The following is a 17,485-nucleotide window of genomic DNA, read 5'->3' on the forward strand; positions in this document are numbered from 1 at the left end:
CAAGGAACTCAAAAGACTTGCCTCGCCATTACGTAGCAGCTCTGCAATTCGACCAGCAAATGACAAAGGTATGCAAAATAGGTGGACACATTGTAGCGTCCAAGAAATTGAAGATGCGAAAACCTTTGTAAGGATGTTACCTGTAGGTTTTATTTATGCATTCCTTGTGCTAATAAGTACACTCTTCAGCACCTACTTTCTTCAACAAGCCAAGCGTCTAAAACCGATGAGTTTTTTGGGACTTCCATTATTTAATTTCTCATACATTGCATTGTTTTATCTTAATGAAGAAGTAAGAAACAAATTCAAATACAGCTATACGTACAAAAACAAGGAAATGTTGGGTACACTCGTGATAGACGCTATGATCAATGCAATAGTGTGTTGTGTAATAGCAGCACTAGTCGAGACATCAAGATTAGGCGTGATAAGAGAACATGGTCTAGCTAACAATCCTGGTGAGATCATCCCAATGTCAAGTTTTTGGATGATTCCACAATTTTTGATGGTTGGTTATTTTAACTCAAGTTTAGGTCCAATTCTTCAGATCTTTAGTGATGAAGATATGCCTTTTCCCATGAGAAACTTTAAAGTATTTGTGTTTGAGGCTTTCATTGGCGTTGGAATCATAAGTAGCGCGTTCGTTGTGTGTTTAGTTGGAAAGATTAGCCAGATGGGTGGGAGACCAAGTTGGTTCCAACATGACACGGAGAATAGTCGGTTAGACTTGTTTTATTGGGCATTAGCTGTGTTATGTGTTATCGTTCTTACCATATGGTTTCATGTGACCCACTACTTCAAAAGGAGGTGGTATGCGAAACCTAGACGTTTTAATGTATAAGATGTAACGTGTATACAGTTGTTGAAGGCTATTGTATGATCGATTTTGTAAATAGATCAATAAGAATCGTTGATAACTCCATTAATTGTGAGAACTTTTTAAAATTAACTCCAACCAAATCTTTTCTTCCCAAATGAATATAGTAAATATATGGCTGGCCAGTGTTTGAAAAGTCCGTTTGATGTAACACTCAAGATTTTATTTTTATTTGTAGCTTTTAGTTTAGTTATTTACTAGTCAAAGAGGCCAGGCGTGCGGCAGGGACACAATGAGATTTTGGTCGGTAACAATTCGGTTGAGTATGGTACGGGCATTTGCTATAACAAAATTTATATTTAGTATAACTTATGATACAAAAAAGTTATGTAACAACATTAGCAAAATAAATAATGAAAGATTGATCGCTCCCATAAACTAGAAACATGAAAGAAGCCTGAATGTGCGTGTGTATATGGTTTTTAACGTTGAGCATGAAGTAAGATTAATGGGAATGGATCACTTCTTATTAGCCAAACCACGCAAAGTGCTCTGATTCCATGAAATCATATAAAATGATGACACGAAAGGAAAATAGAAATGAAGATGAAAGATAATTTTATTGCTCCAGAATCAAAAATTACAAAACAACAATAACAAACAAACTACACACACATCAACATTTGCGGCGCATATGTTAAGCAACACACGAGATATGTGCCGCATAACATATGCAACATATGCGCTCACACATTCTGAATTTACCAAAAAAATACAACTTGCAAGTCTTAAAGAAAACTTAACCTAACTTGTATATGACCCTTAACAATAAACTTTAATTAAATATTGATATAGTGATTCTTCATTGACTTGTGTCTTCCAATCCAAATAAGGATTTCTCTCGGTGCTTCATAACATCTTAACGTCTTATCAAAAGGGGCTTCATAACAACTATCGTGTACTAGTCTTCCCACCGAACTCCCTTCAAATCAAATTGTTTCAGTTCTTAGGCAGACGGATTAAAGAAACAAACACGAGATATTGGGGTGACAACCCGCAACTCTTTGATTATAATCAAACGAACTTACAAAGAAAGAGACTTAATTAAAAACATTAGATCTACTTAACTTCCTCTTCAAGACAATTATTAAACCTTCTCTCAAAGGCAAAACCTTTTCGAAACCTATTACAATTCAATTAACTAAAATAAAACATAACAAAATAAGCCTCTAACTTTATTACTAGCTAATTCAAGATTAACCTTCAAACATAACCGATCGCATCTCCAGCAATGTATGAGCAATTCAGAAGTTATATCAACAAAAGTTTCAAAGCCAGTAAACAAAAAATAAGAGCGTGTGCCTTACAAAATAATACAAATTCACCCATGAATGTCACTTAATTTTGCTACCTTTTTCTTGCTCACTACATTACAACTATAATATATTGACTTTAACATTCTCCATAATAATGGGCACTGTGAGAACAAAAACAACATAACCGTTAATCCGGCCAACGCGTAAAGTGGAACAATAGTTATCATTCTGTTAGCGGCGATTGCAAGGTAAAGGGAAGCACTGAATGCAATCAACATTGCCGTCACCGAGAGAAACAAGGTAAAAAGACCGATTATTAGCTTATTTGGTAGGGTGTAAAGAAAGTTGCTAATGGTGTATCGCATAGTAAGGATAGACAAGAACATTAAAACTGAAGATATAGATGAGAAGAGTGAAACTGCGGTTGCTATTATGAAGATTGTGAATGCTTTTTGGTTGGTGAAGACTGGAAGACCGGTGTCGTTGGTGCCACCTGGCACAGTGATTGCTGCTGCAAAAACTACAGTGGCTATGAGTGATGCAACAAATGTGCATGATGAAGCTGTTTCTTTCATCCATTTTTCACCGTCTTTCACTAGCTGTTTATGTTCTTCAGTGAATACCATTAAAGGGGTCTTGCCTGCATTGTTCTTCATGTATTTGTAACTCGGCTCTACACATGTCTCTACTGCCTGCACATGATATGCTAACAATAAGTATGTTGGTAGAAGTTTTTTAAAAACACCAATTTAGTAAATAATTAGCTAACCCCTATTTGGTAAATAAGTTAGAGAAAATTTACCTTAAACCATTGTAATTCCCGTTGCATCTGTAGAGCGGGCCCTGGAAAAAGGTTCAGTCTATCCATGGGTGCTAGCTTTCCAGCCAAATGCAATATATTGTTATTATTGACATCTTTATGTTTGGTAACCAATTGCCTATAATGACTCATGTGATATATGAGGCCGAACACTTTCTCATGGCGATTTTTAAAATCGCCACTTGTAATGCATTCCTATTTTCTTCGTCTGTTAACCAAATTGCAGTAGGGAGTTCCATGATAATAGTTTCTACTAGCTCATTTATTCCCCATTTGGTTGCTAAAAAGAATGGTTTAGTAACTGCTTCCGCGACTTCATTGTAATCCAAAGCATTTATTATATCACAGAATTTCTCTATAAGCAACAAGAGATGACCATGATTCATCTTTGTGTTGCGAATGTTTCTCAGTGCTGTGATAATCCAGAGACCGGAAAAAAAAATCATCAATGAACCGACTTGAAAACGTGATTTCGTTGATGTTAAAAGTGGTTATATGGTACCTATGCTATCAATGAGTCCCTGGATCTTTCCTTGCATGTTATGCCATGGCATATTAGCTACAAATTAACAAATACAAACATATTTAGTAGTGACACAGAAGATTTTTCTTCTTTTTGGATAAAAATGCTAGATACTATGGACCAATATTCTAACTCTAGCAATTGTCTGTCTGTGCATATTATAAAATTTAGAAAGAATTACACAGAAGAAGCAAAAATAGAGTAAGACTGGAATAACCTCCTAAACTAGTAATCAAGTAAAATGCTGCTACTTCAAAACAAAATAGGCCTGTTGCTAATTTAAAGGAATTTTCGTCGTTATAAGCCATATCTTGCTTATACAAAAAAAAGCCCTTTTAAGTTATTATAAGCCATATTTAGATAGAATTCATGTATTTAAATTAGAATGGGCATATTTAGTGGCTCAAAGTAATGATACAAAATCATTACAATCAAAAAGGAGTAGCGGCGCAGCTTGTTGCCCGCTTGCCTTCTGTTTTGATGTAATCCAATAAACAATCATATATTATAGAAGCAAAATCATTGTTTAAGAGTAAAAATAGAAATGATAGAAAGAATCAATAAGCCAAGCCAATAATGATTTAACAACAATAATTGACTGCATATATTATGTGTAATTATATATTACCTCCATGTTTATCATCCTCCAAGTCCCTCTCACCTACTGAACTATTTTGATGATCAGCTCGAACTAGAATAGTGGTTTCATCATGTTTATCCTCAGCACCAGCTGTCAAAAGTTATGCATAATTAACATCTGAAAACGAGTATCAAGTATTACAGAATTTTTGATTAAGTACCTTTCATGCCTTGCATTTCTTTTTCCCTTGTGTCATCTTGTTGTTCTTGTGCAGGATCAGTTATTTATGCATTCCTTGTGCTAATAAGTACAATCTTTAACACCTACTTTCTTCAACAAGCCAAGCGCCTAAAACTGATGAGTTTTTTTGGGAATTCTATTATTTAATTTCTCATACATTGCATGGTTTTATCTTAATGAAGAAGTAAGAAACAAATTCAAATACAGCTATACGTACAAAAACAAGGAAATGTTGGGTACACTCGTGATAGACGCTATGATCAATGCAATAGTGTGTTGTGTAATAGCAGCACTAGTCGAGACATCAAGATTAGGCGTGATAAGAGAACATGGTCTAGCTAACAAAGCTGGTGAGATCATCCAATGTCAAGTTTTTGGATGATTCCACAATTTTTGATGGTTGGTTATTTTAACTCAAGTTTAGGTCCAATTCTTCAGATCTTTAGTGATGAAGATATGCCTTTTCCCATGAGAAACTTTAAAGTATTTGTGTTTGAGGGTTTCATTGGCATTGGAATCATAAATAGCGCGTTGGTTGTGTGTTTAGTTGGAAAGATTAGCCAGATGGGTGGGAGACCAAGTTGGTTCCAACATGACACGGAGAATAGTCGGTTAGACCTATTTTATTGGGCGTTAGTTGTGTTATGTGTTATCGTTCTTACCATATGGTTTCAGGTGACCCACTACTTCAAAAGGAGGTGGTACGCGAAACCTAGTCGTTTTTATGTATAAGATGTAATGCATACAGTTGTTAAAGGCTATTGTATTTTCGATTATGTAAATAGATCGATAAGAATCGTTGATAACTCCATTAATTGTGAGAACTTTTTAAAGTTAACTCTAACCAAATCTTTTCTTCCCAAATGAATATAGTAAATATATGGCTAGCCAGTCTTCGAAAAGTCCATTTGATGTAACACTCAAGATTTTATATTTATTTGTAGCTTTCAGTTTAGTTACCAGTGAAAGAGCCCAAGCGTGCGGCGGGGACGCAATGAGATTTGGTCGGTAACAGTTCGGTTGAGTATGGCACAGGTATTTGCTATAACAAATTTTATATTCGGTATAGCTTACGGTACAAAAAAGTTATATAACATTAGCAAAATAAAGAAAGAAAGATTGATCGCTCCCATAAACTACAAACATGAAAGAAGCCTAAATGTGCGTGTGTATGGTTTTTAACGGTGGGCATGAAGTAAGATTAATGGGAATGGATCACTTCTTATTAGCCAAATCACGCAAAAGTGTTCTGATACCATGTAATCATATAAAATGATGGCACGAAAGGAAAATAGAAATAAAGAAGACAGAGAATTTTTTATTGCTTCGGAATCAGAAGTTATAAAACAATGAAAACAAACAAACAATACATATACGTCAACATATGCGGCGCATATGTTAATAACGCATAGCATATGTGCTCAATAACATATGCAACATATCCACTCACGCATTCCGAATTTACCAAAAAAATACAACTTGCAAGTTTTAAAGAAAAATTAACCTAACTTGTAATATGACCTTATAACAATAAACTTTAATTGAATATTGGTATTGCGATTCTTTATTGACTTGTGCCTTCCAATCCAAATGATGATTTGTCTCAAATTTTGGGGCTTCATAACAACTATCGTGTACTAGTCCTCCCACCGAACTCCCTTCAAATCAAATTGTTTCAGTTCTCAGATATGATCCAAGCTGTTTATTTCTTTTGTTGTTATTCCACCAACTTATGCAAATTATGAACATCTGCAGTTCATCAATCACATATACAGCAATAGTTATAACTTATATGTATAATCATCACTTGTACCCCACATGCCACACATTGTCTTTTGTAATTTCACATGTTTTGTAAAATCGATTCATGCAGTTTGATCAGTTTATGATCGATTGGTTTTCAACTGTTAACTACATATCTTCATCAAAAATATCCTGTGTGCTCAATTCGACAAACTTCGCACTATGCTTCGACTTGAAACGCCACCCTTTTGATTGAAAGGGGATATTAGATAATATTGGAATATATTTTGTATAATCTTTAATTTAGTTTAAACTCTTTAATTTTAGGAGTTGATTGTTGTTACCTTGTATATATATACACCCTACTAAATCCTCAATAACTCGGGAGGTTGATTTACCATTTCTCTATGTTACGACTGCCACTACTTAGAGCATGTTTGGGATTGAGTTTGAAAAATATTTATTGGTTTATTGGTATTTTCAAAAAGCCAATAAATTAAAATATGTTTGGCAATTACAAAAATCCTTCTTATTTTAGCTTTTTGAAAGGGTTAAAAAGTAGTTTTCTAAAAGCCTCAAATCCTGGCTTTTTAAAATGGCTTTTTGAAAAAACCAATAAGCAAATAAGCATTTTTCAAACTCAATCCCAAACATGCTCTTACTACATCAATCTAGTCTAGGAAGGTACGTTCCGAACTTCCGACTCATTACGCGCAACTTAACCCTCAACAGCTTTCATATATATGAGAAAGTGAGAATAACCTTACCTGCCAAGAGGCTTGCCATCACCTACTCTCCTCTTCACTATATTCTCTTTAAACTTCCTTCATTTAAGATACGTCCTTATATTATAAATACAGATTTGATCGTCAGAACTCAGAAGTGGTCTGCGTGCTACACCCTCGAGACTCCTTCCAACAAAGTTTCTCAATGTTGGATCTAGGCTCGGGAAAGGCTAGAATCAGTCCATTAGACTCAAAAGAGACAGACCCAACTTTAAAAATTGTTGCTTCTATATAGGAATAAGTTATAAGTATCAAACATTGTTGGCCCAGACGGATCAAACAAACAAACACAAGATATTGAGGTGATGACCCGCAACTCTTTAATTATAATCAAACGAACTTACAAAGAAAGAGATTTAATTAAAAACATTAGATCTGCTTAGCTTCCTCTCCAAGACAATTATTAAACCTTCTCTCAAAGACAAAACATTTTCTAAACCTATTACAATTCAATTAACTAAAATAAAGCATATCAAAATAAACCTCTAATTAACTTTATTACTAATTCAAGATTAACTTTCAAACATAACTGATCGCATCTCCCGCAACATATGAGCAATTCAGAAGTTATATCAACAAAAGTTTCAAAGCCAGTAAACAAAAAATAAGAGCGTGTGCCTTACAAAATAATACAAATTCACCCATGAATGTCACTTAATTTTGCTATCTTTTTCTTGCTCACTATATTACAACTATAATATGTTGAATTTAACATTCTCCATAATAATGGACACTGTGAGAACACAAACAACATAACTGTTAATCCGGCCAACACGTAAAGCGGAACAATAGTTATCATTCTGTTAGTGGCGATTACAAGGTAAAGGGAAGCACTGAATGCAATCAGCATTGCCGTCACCGAGAGAAACAAGGTAAAAAGACCGAGTATTAGCTTATTTGGTAGGGTGTAAAGAAAGTTATTAATGGTGTATCGCGTAGTGAGGATAGACAAGAACATTAAAACAGAAGATATAGACGAGAAGAGTGAAACCGCGGTTGCTATTATGAAGATTGTGAATGCTTTTTGGTTGGTGAAGATTGGAAAACCGGTGTCGTTGGTGCCACCTGGCACAGTGATGCCTGCTGCAAAAACTACAGTGGCTATGAGTGATGCAACAAATGTGCATGATGAAGCTGTTTCTTTCATCCATTTTTCACCATCTTTCACTAGTTGTTTATGCTCTTCAGTGAACACCATTAAAGGGGTCTTACCAGCATTGTTCTTCATGTATTTGTAACTCGGCTCTACACATGTCTCTACTGCCTGCACATGATCATATGCTAACAATTAGCAACTCAGGTAAATATTCTTTTAAAAACGGGTTTGGGTTGGACTGACCAATCAAAAAAAACAATTTCCTTCTGTACATATAGTTATTGTGTTTAATGTGATAAAAAACAACGTTACAATAATAATCTATTTATTTTCACAAGAAAATTAATATTTTGGAGGTTGTAAGTTGTAGCCATTGAAAAAACACTTCGTATAGCTTTGACCCATTATACACGCTTCTCTTAATGCTTATTATAGTGATTTGATCCGCCTCAGCCATTCCTTTTTATTTAAGTGTTTAAACGCTAAACAATATGACAAGTTGTCATTAGAAAAATCTTAACTCGAGTTGAAATAGTCTACTTGTAATAATTAAATCTAGCAAATAACTGATCAATTTTTATTTCTTTCCAAACGGATATTAGTGGAAAACTCATTAACCAAACTGGTGTACTTTTAAATATATGTATCAGATAGATGTAATGGGTTGGTAAAAAGAATAAAATAACGAATTGATCAAAGAAAAAAACAAAAATAGAAGTATAATGTGTTGGTAAATAAGTGTTTTAAAAACACCCATTCAGTAAATAATTAGCTAACCCCTATTTGGTAAACAAGTTGTTATGTTAGAGAAAATTTACCTTAAACCATTGTAATTCCCGTTGCATCTGTAGAGCAGGCCCTGGAAAAAGATTCAGCCTATCCATGGGTGCTAGCTTTCCAGCCAAATGCAGTATATTGTTATTATTGACATCTTTATGTTTGGTAACCAATTGCCTATAATGACTCATGTGATATATGAGGCTGAACACTTTCTCATGACGGTTTAAAATCGCCACTTGTAACGCATTCCTATTTTCTTCGTCTGTTAACCAAATTGCAGTAGGGAGTTCCATGATAATAGTTTCTACTAGCTCATTTATTCCCAATTTGGTTGCTAAAAAGAAAGGTTTAGTGACTGCTTTCGCAACTTCATTGTGATCCAAAGCATTTATTATGTTACAGAATTTCTCTATAAGTAACAAGAGATGACCATGATTCAACTTTGTGTTGCGAATGTTTCTCAGTGCTGTGAAAAACCAGAGACTGGAAAAATTAATCATCAATGAAACGACTTGAAAACGTGATTTCGTTGATGTTAAAAGTGGTTATATGGTACCTATGCTGTCAATGAGTCCCTGAATCTTTCCTTGCATGTTATGCCATGGTATACTAGCTACACATAAATAATACAAACATATTTAATAGTGACATAGAAGATTTTTCTTATTTTTGCATAAAAATTCTAGATACTATGGGCCAATATTCTAACTCTACCAATATTATAAGCCATATTTAGATAGAATTCATGTATTTAAATTAGAGTGGACATATTTAGTGGCTCAAAGTAATGATACAAAATCATTGTTTAAGAGTAAAAATATAAATGATAGAAAGAATCAATAAGCTCCATATACAAACATTGCAAGCCAATAATGTTAACAACAATAATTGACTACATATATTATGTATAATTATAAATTACCTCCATCTTTATCATCCTCCAAGTCCCTCTCACCTACTGAACTATTTATCAGCTCGAACTAGAATAGTGGTTTCGTCATGTTTATCTTCAGCACCAGCTGTCAAAAGTTATGCATAATTAACATCTGAAAACGAGTATCGAGTATTACAAAATATTTCATTAAGTACCTCTCATGCCTTGCATTTCTTTTCCCCTTGTGTCATTTTGTTGTTCTTGTGCAGGATCAGTTATTTTTGTATAAACTTTCGAATAAAAACTCAAATTTAGATTTTTCAAACTTTAATAAAATGTAAAAAGCCCTTCTTGCTAGTAAGTTATAAATTACTTACAAAAATAATATACCCAACTTTGCCAAAAGTTGAAGGTGATTCCGCTTAAGAAGGCTTCCGGCTTTCCAGCTACTAAAGCCAAAGGAGAATCTTCACGATCCAAGTACTTCAAACTCAACAACTCACCATATTTTCCAACTAATTTCAAAGCAATATCACAACATATAAAACAACAGTTGAATGATTTTTTTTTTCCTTTTTAACAAAAAAAATGTCCTTTTTGGTTAATTGTAAGACACAAGGTTTTGATTACAACAATCGGATTCGACTCGTTTTTATTAAATAAACTCAACTCGACACGACCCGCCTATTCCTTTGCATTAAATGACTATTTATACTAACTCATTACTAATCCTACCATCACTCTAATACTTATTACACCAATAAACAAATTTAAACAGATGAACATTAATCAAACCAATCAAAATCTAACTAATCTATTTGTTCGAACCTAAATATTTGTCTTCACAAAATCGGTCCTCTCCTTTTATCTTTGATCCTAATCCAAAGTATTAAAAAAATTTATGTTTCCGATTCTTAATAACCATAATTCATTAAACACTCAAACCACTAGTTATCAGATTATTACAACATCCAAACATTACTAACTGTAGAATCCTGCAGAGATCACAAGCTTTAAAAGTATAAAATCAGACTCTCCTTCATAAGGACTTTCTTGTATCCCGATATTATTAGGGGTGGGACGATCTAGAAGATACTCAACCATCTTTTTCTGAACATACTGAGCAGCTCGATGAATCGGAAAGTAACCATCTTCCCCACAAATGTAAGGCAAATTACTGTTCCTACCAATCATCATCTCAGCTGCTTTCAAATTCCCAATTTCAGCCGCAATCGAAAGAGCTGTTTCACCTTTATCATCACACAGAACAATAGCATCCGTGCTCATCTTTTTCAACAGCTCGCTTACAAAATGGTTTCCATTCGCTGTCCCGGTTCCAACAGCTACATGAAGCACTGTCTTTGAATCTCCTGTAATTGGAGCATTATATGCTTCTGGATTTTGTGGAAATATATAGTTTTCAGCAAGCTCCCAGTGGCCACCCAATGCAGCTCTATATAGAAGCCGGTAATCTTTCTTTTTCGTTTCGTCTACAGATCATAATATAGAGTTAATGTTGAACGTAATTTCCGAGTATGGAAATTGCGTTAATTAATAAAATCTTTTAGAGATAAATTAAATGAGTTGTATTTGATTTCTGATATCTAATTAGATTGGTAGATAAACATGTGGGTTAATTTATTGTCTAATTAGCCGTTTGACTCAAACCAATTCAGTTTAGAAACCGATTTATGAGTAAAATTGCTCAAACCGATCAAACCGGTTCGGTTCGGTTCGGTTCGGTTTATAAACCGTTAACTGTTAAAAATCCGGTTTGATGCAAAAAAAACCTTTTTTTTCCAAATCGGGACGGTTTTAAAACCGGTTTGGTTATTCAATGTCCGAACCGCTATACGAACCGCCGGGCTGGGTCGGTTTGGAAACTTGTTTGTCCCAAACCGGTTTCAGGCAATTAGGTTGGTACCGTTTTAGGTTCTAAACCGGTTATTATGTTTGTCTCTATTGTGTCGAGTCATACGGTCAATATATAATACTAATCAAACCTGTGATTATGGTTATGAGTTTGTAAAGTTATATTATTTTGGTTACAGGAATGAGTGTTATCCAGTCAAATTCGTCGTTTTTTACGTTTTGATGGTTATATCAATTCGTTCTTCTTGAATATCAACCAAATGATTGCATAATTATGCTGGCATTTAGTTCCTTCTATATATACTAGATTCAATTCTTTTTTGGGCAATTCAATTATTCAAATAATCGCTGGAATAAAAATGATACAAAATCTTATAGCATAATACAGATTATTAACTTTGAACTTACCTTGGTTGTTTCCGGGCATTGTTGCTGTAGCATATTCAACATCGTTGATGCATCATGGAATATAAATGCATACATAACGCGTAATATTTATGAGATAAGCAGAAAGTCAGAAAGTGGACTTTTTCTCACCCCAAGCGTGGTGGTTGACGGGGAAAATGAGCGGAAATTTTTGGTTTAAGACCCAATAAGCTCATAATAATTTATACTCTATGTTTGCCAAAACTAGCTGGTAGGTGGAAGGTGGTAGCTTTTTAGATATATTTAGGTGTTTGGCAGAGTAGCTAGAGCTTTTAATAAAACTAGTTGGGCGCCCGCGCGGTGCAGCCGAGTGCGCGCACAACCTAATATCAACCACATAACCAGTGTAGGTATGTGATTCACTTGATAATAGTGCACACATAACCCGAATCCAGACGCTTAATTCGTGCGAAGGCAGTAAGCGTGTAACCGATGGCGAAAATCAAGAAACAAAACTGAAATATACAGTAATTTCAAATAGATAATTTTTTAAACCAACCTCTTTTGATCTGAAACCCTTTCTGGCCTGGCACCGTTTTAATCTAAAACATGTTATGTCCTGGCCCCTTTCGACTCAAAACCGTACCAACACGAATCGAACTAAATTAACCCTTTTTGTGTCGACTCGTTCCGAACCTAATTTGGTCTTACACATGACCCAAGCTCGTCTGACTCGATTTGTTGTCAATCATAACCGAAGCTCGTCTGACTCGATTTGACCCAAGCTCGTCTGACTCGATTTGACCCAAGTTCGTTCTGACGCTAATTTGGTCTCAAAAGCTTGTAGCTTGTTCTCAAACGCTAGTAGTAGCGTTTAAAAAGGAGCTTTTTCTCATGACCTAAAAGCTTCAAACTCCTCCAACCAAACAAGGCTTTTAGTTGAGTATGAGTTTTTTATTAAAAGCTTGAAGCTTGAAGCTCTAAAAACTCCTTGTCAAACATACCCTAAAATGCAAGTTGGCAAGTTCTTTCCTTTAGACTTTTGCCAACTGAATTTGTTATTCCAAACTTTTGCCACATAAGTTTGTGCATATTAAAAATCAACTTGATAAGTTTCAGATTCTATACTTTGTCATACACTTTACTCACCAACTTTGGTTTTTTATACATTAACAACCAGACTTAGTTTTACCTTTTAAACTTTGGCCATCAAACTTTATGTCTTTCAAACTTTGATCACTAAAATTAAAAAAATCACCATCAAAACTTTTGTCATTTAACTTTCAACTTTTGTCTCAAAATATTTTTTTAAGTACCTTTAATGAGCCAAGCCAAAACCAATCAAGTTCCCGTCACAGTTTTAAAGGGGCTATAGAGAGGAGGTTTGTATCCTTTCGTTTTCGTGACAAGGTACCCGACGGAGACGTAAGGTTTCTTCATGAACCGCTACAACGCACTGGGTCTTAAACTCGTTTAACATTTATAATTAAAGTAAATTACACGTTTTGTCCTTTAGTTTTTTTCTCCCTTTGATGGCCAATATTTTCAAATCAAGATCATACTACAAAAAAGCTAGAGCGAAAACAAGATACAAGAAGCTAAAATGTATGAAGAAGTTAGAGAAATTAAGGTGCATCAAAATTCCTATTCTAAGAGCATTCGCATTCCCATCTATCATCTCCATTTATATAATTTAACTAAAAGACCCATTTTTCTCTAAATTTTGTTTATTTAAAGAAAAATACCATTCGGCATCCCCTTCTGTGTATTTATCCCCATATTCTATTTTTTTTTTCTTCCATTTGCAATCTTAACTATTATTATTTTTTCTTATTATCATTTTCTTCATACTACTAAATTATGGGTGATGATCGGGTAACTTTTGGGTTTCGGATTTATAGGGTCAAGTTACCCTGGTTTACGACATATAGAGTGAACATACTATTTTATGAACTTACTGTATTATTCATGTAATACAAAAAAACCTAAACAAATAAACAAACAAACGTACACAGCATCTTGGGGAAGCATGACTATAGGGATGCCAATTCACATAGTCAATCATGATAACACCCAATGAGAGTATTTGTGTCATGTTGTGTCTATGTCGAATACATATGCCTTGATTTGCCATTGTATATTGAGTTTTCGAATCTATCAATTGCTGATTGGTTGCACACTGTATGCAAACAGCTGAAAAGGCCATTTTGGAATATCTTCTATAAATTGAGGTAGTCATTCCGTCTTTTCTTAAGATTTATCCAAGGCGATAAACTCATATTCCGTCGTGGATCTAGATATAACAGTTTGTTTGGAAGACTTCTAATATATAGCCGCTCCTCCCTGTGTGAAAACTTATCTACTTATAGATTTGGAATATTTTATATCTGATATCCAATTTGCATTTGTGTATCATTCGACTATAGCGGGATCATGGTTATAATGAAGTCCTTAATATCTTGTGTAACTCACATACCTTTGTACCTTTCTCATACTTTTCCAATGTCCAAAATTTAGATTGTTAATATATCTGCTTAGTTTACTCACAATATAAGCCAAGTCAGTTCTAGTATATGTCATAAGATACATTAAGACAACCAATGATCATTGATTACTCTAATTGATCTGTAACATCCGTCTTTTGAAAATATTAAATAAAAGAAAGTTTTATTATTAAATGTGTGTTGTTATTTAACTTGTTAAGTAATAATGGGTTTGAGTGGTAGGCTTAGAATAAAAGATAGATCAAGGGATGGTAATGGGCCTTAAGGTCCATGGGCTTGGGGTATATTAGCACCCTTAATCCTCCCTAAAACCCTCATTCTTCCATCTTGCCTCCACACACACAAACACCCCTTCCATATTTCGGCCAGATCTGAATCCAACCGAAACAAGTTTGTGTTGGATCTTCACTTAAACAACAAGAAACAAAGCACTAATCCTGTATCTAATCAGATCCGACGCAAAACCGCATCCAAAAAGGTACATTTTAGTTAAAAAGGTTAAGTGTTTGAGGTCGGGTTGCCATGAAAGTCGTTAGGATAGTAGATCGGGCTGTGAAACACAAGAAAAACATAAACTTGTTGAGCCGCGAGTTAATGGGTAGCGGTTCGGGGTGAATGAGCAACCTCCGAGCCATGTAAAAGCAAGAAGACCAAGTTGTTACGACCCAAAACTCACCAGAATAATAAAACGGGGCATAAGGAATGTTAAGGGGCAAAAGGGGGTTAAAGAATGGTTAAATGAAGAAAACCCAAATCTGATCGCATAAAAGAAGAATCGCATCCCATAGTCATGTGATGCGATTTCTTGAAAAATGTGACACAAATCATTGACCCATGCGATGCGACTCATTGACCCATGCGATGCGATTGGCTACATCCATGTGATGCGACGGTGCGATTGGTTGCAACCATGCGATGCGAATCTTTGAGCCATGCGATGCGGCTGGTCGCATCCATGCGATGCGACTCGTTGAGCCATGCGATGTGACCGGTTGCTGTCACACCCCGACTTAGGGCCTGGGCGTGTGACTCATAAGTTGGTACCTATTTTGTAAATATATCAGAGTTTAAGATAGTAAAGCGGAAGACTTACTAAAATATTATTATATTTAAAATACAGGACTTTAAAACACCCGTTAATTTGTACAAAAGTGTTTGGATAATAAAACCATGATTTACATTATTTTAATAATAAAACGTCCATTGAGCCATCAAATCGTCTAACGGCTATCCATCATCTCCAAACGCCTACTCTCTATTATCTGTAAAACAGTTATAAAAATACGTCAGCAACACATGCTGGTGAATACGCTGACACAAAATATTGTAATACTAAGTTATCCCCTCGGGTATCTTATGACCCGGCCCATCATGGCTTAGGAAACAACCAAATTAAATTTACTATTATAAACATCCAGTTCTACTTGAAACCTCTCAGCGATACCGCAGCATCGAGGTCTTAGCAACTATCAATATACACGAGATAATCCCCTCTCGGGCATTACTTAGGTCCGGCCCAACGTGGCGGAGGCATTAGCAAGTGTGGTGCGGTGTGCCTACCGTCTAGCCACATATATAAGGATCCAAACAAACGTATACAATAGCCTGAGGGCCAGCGATTACTTTTGTTTATAAAGTTTTAGGGATATAATCCTATGCAAACATTCACAGATTTGTTTTATAAAAAGTTGGACGTATTCACATTTTCTTCTTGTTTGGTGTTTCTCACCGATTTGTCTTGTTACCTCGGACCTATAGTACGAGAATAACGTTTTATAAGTACTATATCAACGATCTAGCTTCAGACCTTTAGTCCGATTTCATAACCTTTACCTTGACATTTCTCTCTTTTATAAAATATAAGGACCTCTAGTCCTTTCTTTTGTTAATCATTTATAAACCACGTTTCTTTTTCATGAAGAAACGTATATATATATATATATATATATATATAAAATAGAGAAACAATATTTCATCAATAATCTTGACTTATAAAAATCTATTTTCTTACTTTATTATATAATCAAGGTATGGGTTATACCCCGACTAGGGTCTAAACCATTTATAATATAATAATCGGGCAGAACCCCTACCTTGTATGGCTTATAAAATGCTTATGCTCTACTTGGATCGCACTTCTACTTGGAGGAAAGTCGAGAGAGTAACGATGTAGAATTCTAACACGCACTTCGAGGCCAAAAACATTGGAATATCGACATATCAGGGTTATAGCACACTTATCGAGGTTATGTGTGTGTTTTAGAGTGTGTGAGGGATGAGTGTGAAATCCCCATGGCCGATCTATTTCTAGAAAAAATTCTGCAACTTCGTGTATCGCGAAGCTGCTTCGCGTATCGCGAAGATGAACTAGCTTTGCTGAGTCGCCGCGTAGGCTTGCCATGTTTCGCCATGTGTCACTACGGCCTACCACGTGTCACCGTGGGGTGACACGTGTCCCGTGACGTGTCATGCATCTTCGCGTATTGCGAAGATGCAACTTGGATTCTTCGCGTATCGCGAAGATGCTAAACTTCAAATCTGTTCATTTTCAGTTCCTGATCTTTTGTTAACTTGCCATATCTTGATCTCGTCTCATCATCCAAAAATACAAAGGCGGCTCTTAAGCGGCTCGCGGTGATGCGACGTGCGAAGTGCAAAGTGCGCCATTAAATCGCCACATTGCGCCCATCGCCCTTCACCCGAGCCCGAGCTCGTGGGCGTGCGCGTCGGGTGCTTCGCACCCTCCGCTAGAACTAGGGAGAGTGGTTGGCCACATAAGAACATTATCATGGAAAGTGCCCTCCTTATAAAGTGCTTTATTTTCTTTACCACTTTCCATGTGGGATGAAGTCTCCTTACTTCATTCCCTAACATAAGCTTATTTTCATTCTTTATCTTATTTTACCCATTATTTATACCATGAATATTTTTAGTCCATCATCTTTATTATTTGTCAAAATTGGACCATATTTTTCGTGATGTCACATCCTCCCCACCTTAGAATGAATCTTGTTCTCGAGATTTGCTAGAACGGATGTGGGTATTTCTTTCTCATCTCTGACTCTAACTCCCAAGCATACTCGGGTCCTCTTCGGGAGTTCTATCGTATCTTGACTTACTTTAGCCTTCAATGTTTAAGTTGTTTGACTTGGAAATCTTCAACTTTGAG

At 35.4% G+C, this 17,485-nt stretch overlaps 4 protein-coding genes across 5 annotated transcripts; 1 reads left to right on the top strand and 3 right to left on the bottom strand.

The window, feature by feature from the left end:
* The first annotated feature begins 226 nt into the window (after nucleotides 1-226).
* LOC143591561 (protein NRT1/ PTR FAMILY 5.5-like) lies at nucleotides 227-841 on the top strand. Its single transcript, XM_077071743.1, has one exon. It carries the CDS (start codon nucleotides 227-229, stop codon nucleotides 839-841), a length of 615 nt encoding a protein of 204 aa, XP_076927858.1.
* Nucleotides 842-2,198: 1,357 nt separating this feature from the next.
* LOC143591562 (uncharacterized) lies at nucleotides 2,199-4,292 on the bottom strand. Its single transcript, XM_077071744.1, has 6 exons — nucleotides 4,277-4,292; nucleotides 4,105-4,206; nucleotides 3,456-3,512; nucleotides 3,170-3,365; nucleotides 2,936-3,071; nucleotides 2,199-2,825 (listed from the first exon to the last, which is right to left on the bottom strand). The coding sequence occupies exons 1-6, from the start codon at nucleotides 4,290-4,292 to the stop codon at nucleotides 2,199-2,201; spliced, it is 1,134 nt and encodes a 377-aa protein (XP_076927859.1).
* A 3,106-nt stretch (nucleotides 4,293-7,398) lies between these two features.
* LOC143591567 (uncharacterized) lies at nucleotides 7,399-10,102 on the bottom strand. 2 transcript variants are annotated; one of them, XM_077071746.1, is made up of 6 exons: nucleotides 9,952-10,102; nucleotides 9,790-9,864; nucleotides 9,623-9,719; nucleotides 9,257-9,313; nucleotides 8,739-9,166; nucleotides 7,399-8,088 (listed from the first exon to the last, which is right to left on the bottom strand). In XM_077071746.1, the coding sequence occupies exons 4-6, from the start codon at nucleotides 9,291-9,293 to the stop codon at nucleotides 7,462-7,464; spliced, it is 1,092 nt and encodes a 363-aa protein (XP_076927861.1). In that variant the 5' UTR covers nucleotides 9,294-9,313; nucleotides 9,623-9,719; nucleotides 9,790-9,864; nucleotides 9,952-10,102; the 3' UTR covers nucleotides 7,399-7,461. The 2 variants fall into 2 exon arrangements, with proteins under 2 accessions (XP_076927861.1, XP_076927862.1); XM_077071747.1 differs by lacking the exons at nucleotides 9,623-9,719; nucleotides 9,790-9,864; nucleotides 9,952-10,102 and having other exon boundaries at nucleotides 9,257-9,370.
* On the bottom strand, nucleotides 9,664-11,873 carry LOC143591563 (uncharacterized). The gene is made up of 5 exons (XM_077071745.1): nucleotides 11,855-11,873; nucleotides 10,561-11,064; nucleotides 9,952-10,089; nucleotides 9,790-9,864; nucleotides 9,664-9,719 (listed from the first exon to the last, which is right to left on the bottom strand). The coding sequence occupies exons 1-5, from the start codon at nucleotides 11,871-11,873 to the stop codon at nucleotides 9,664-9,666; spliced, it is 792 nt and encodes a 263-aa protein (XP_076927860.1).
* Between the last annotated feature and the right edge of the window lie 5,612 nt (nucleotides 11,874-17,485).

Source organism: Bidens hawaiensis, unplaced genomic scaffold, assembly GCF_021521415.1.
Source record: "Bidens hawaiensis isolate Kalapana, Puna unplaced genomic scaffold, B.hawaiensis_p1.1 tig00039908_1, whole genome shotgun sequence".
NCBI lineage: Eukaryota > Viridiplantae > Streptophyta > Magnoliopsida > Asterales > Asteraceae > Bidens > Bidens hawaiensis.

What these genes read in the sequence shown, in the direction of transcription:
- LOC143591561 (XM_077071743.1), top strand. Translation starts at nt 227, where the DNA reads ATGAGTTTTTTGGGACTTCCATTATTTAATTTCTCATACATTGCATTG.
- LOC143591562 (XM_077071744.1), bottom strand. An exon ending in GGGACTCATTGATAGCATAG is followed by an intron (nt 3,366 to 3,455) that starts GTACCATATAAC and finishes GGATTATCACAG; the next exon opens with CACTGAGAAACATTCGCAAC. An exon ending in GGGAATTACAATGGTTTAAG is followed by an intron (nt 2,826 to 2,935) that starts GTAAATTTTCTC and finishes TATCATGTGCAG; the next exon opens with GCAGTAGAGACATGTGTAGA.
- LOC143591567 (XM_077071746.1), bottom strand. Translation starts at nt 9,293, where the DNA reads ATGCAAGGAAAGATTCAGGGACTCATTGACAGCATAG. An exon ending in GGGACTCATTGACAGCATAG is followed by an intron (nt 9,167 to 9,256) that starts GTACCATATAAC and finishes GGTTTTTCACAG; the next exon opens with CACTGAGAAACATTCGCAAC. An exon ending in GGGAATTACAATGGTTTAAG is followed by an intron (nt 8,089 to 8,738) that starts GTAAATTTTCTC and finishes GATCATGTGCAG; the next exon opens with GCAGTAGAGACATGTGTAGA.
- LOC143591563 (XM_077071745.1), bottom strand. An exon ending in GATCTCTGCAGGATTCTACA is followed by an intron (nt 10,090 to 10,560) that starts GTTAGTAATGTT and finishes CTTTGAAATTAG; the next exon opens with TTGGAAAATATGGTGAGTTG. An exon ending in AGAAATGCAAGGCATGAGAG is followed by an intron (nt 9,720 to 9,789) that starts GTACTTAATGAA and finishes AACTTTTGACAG; the next exon opens with CTGGTGCTGAAGATAAACAT.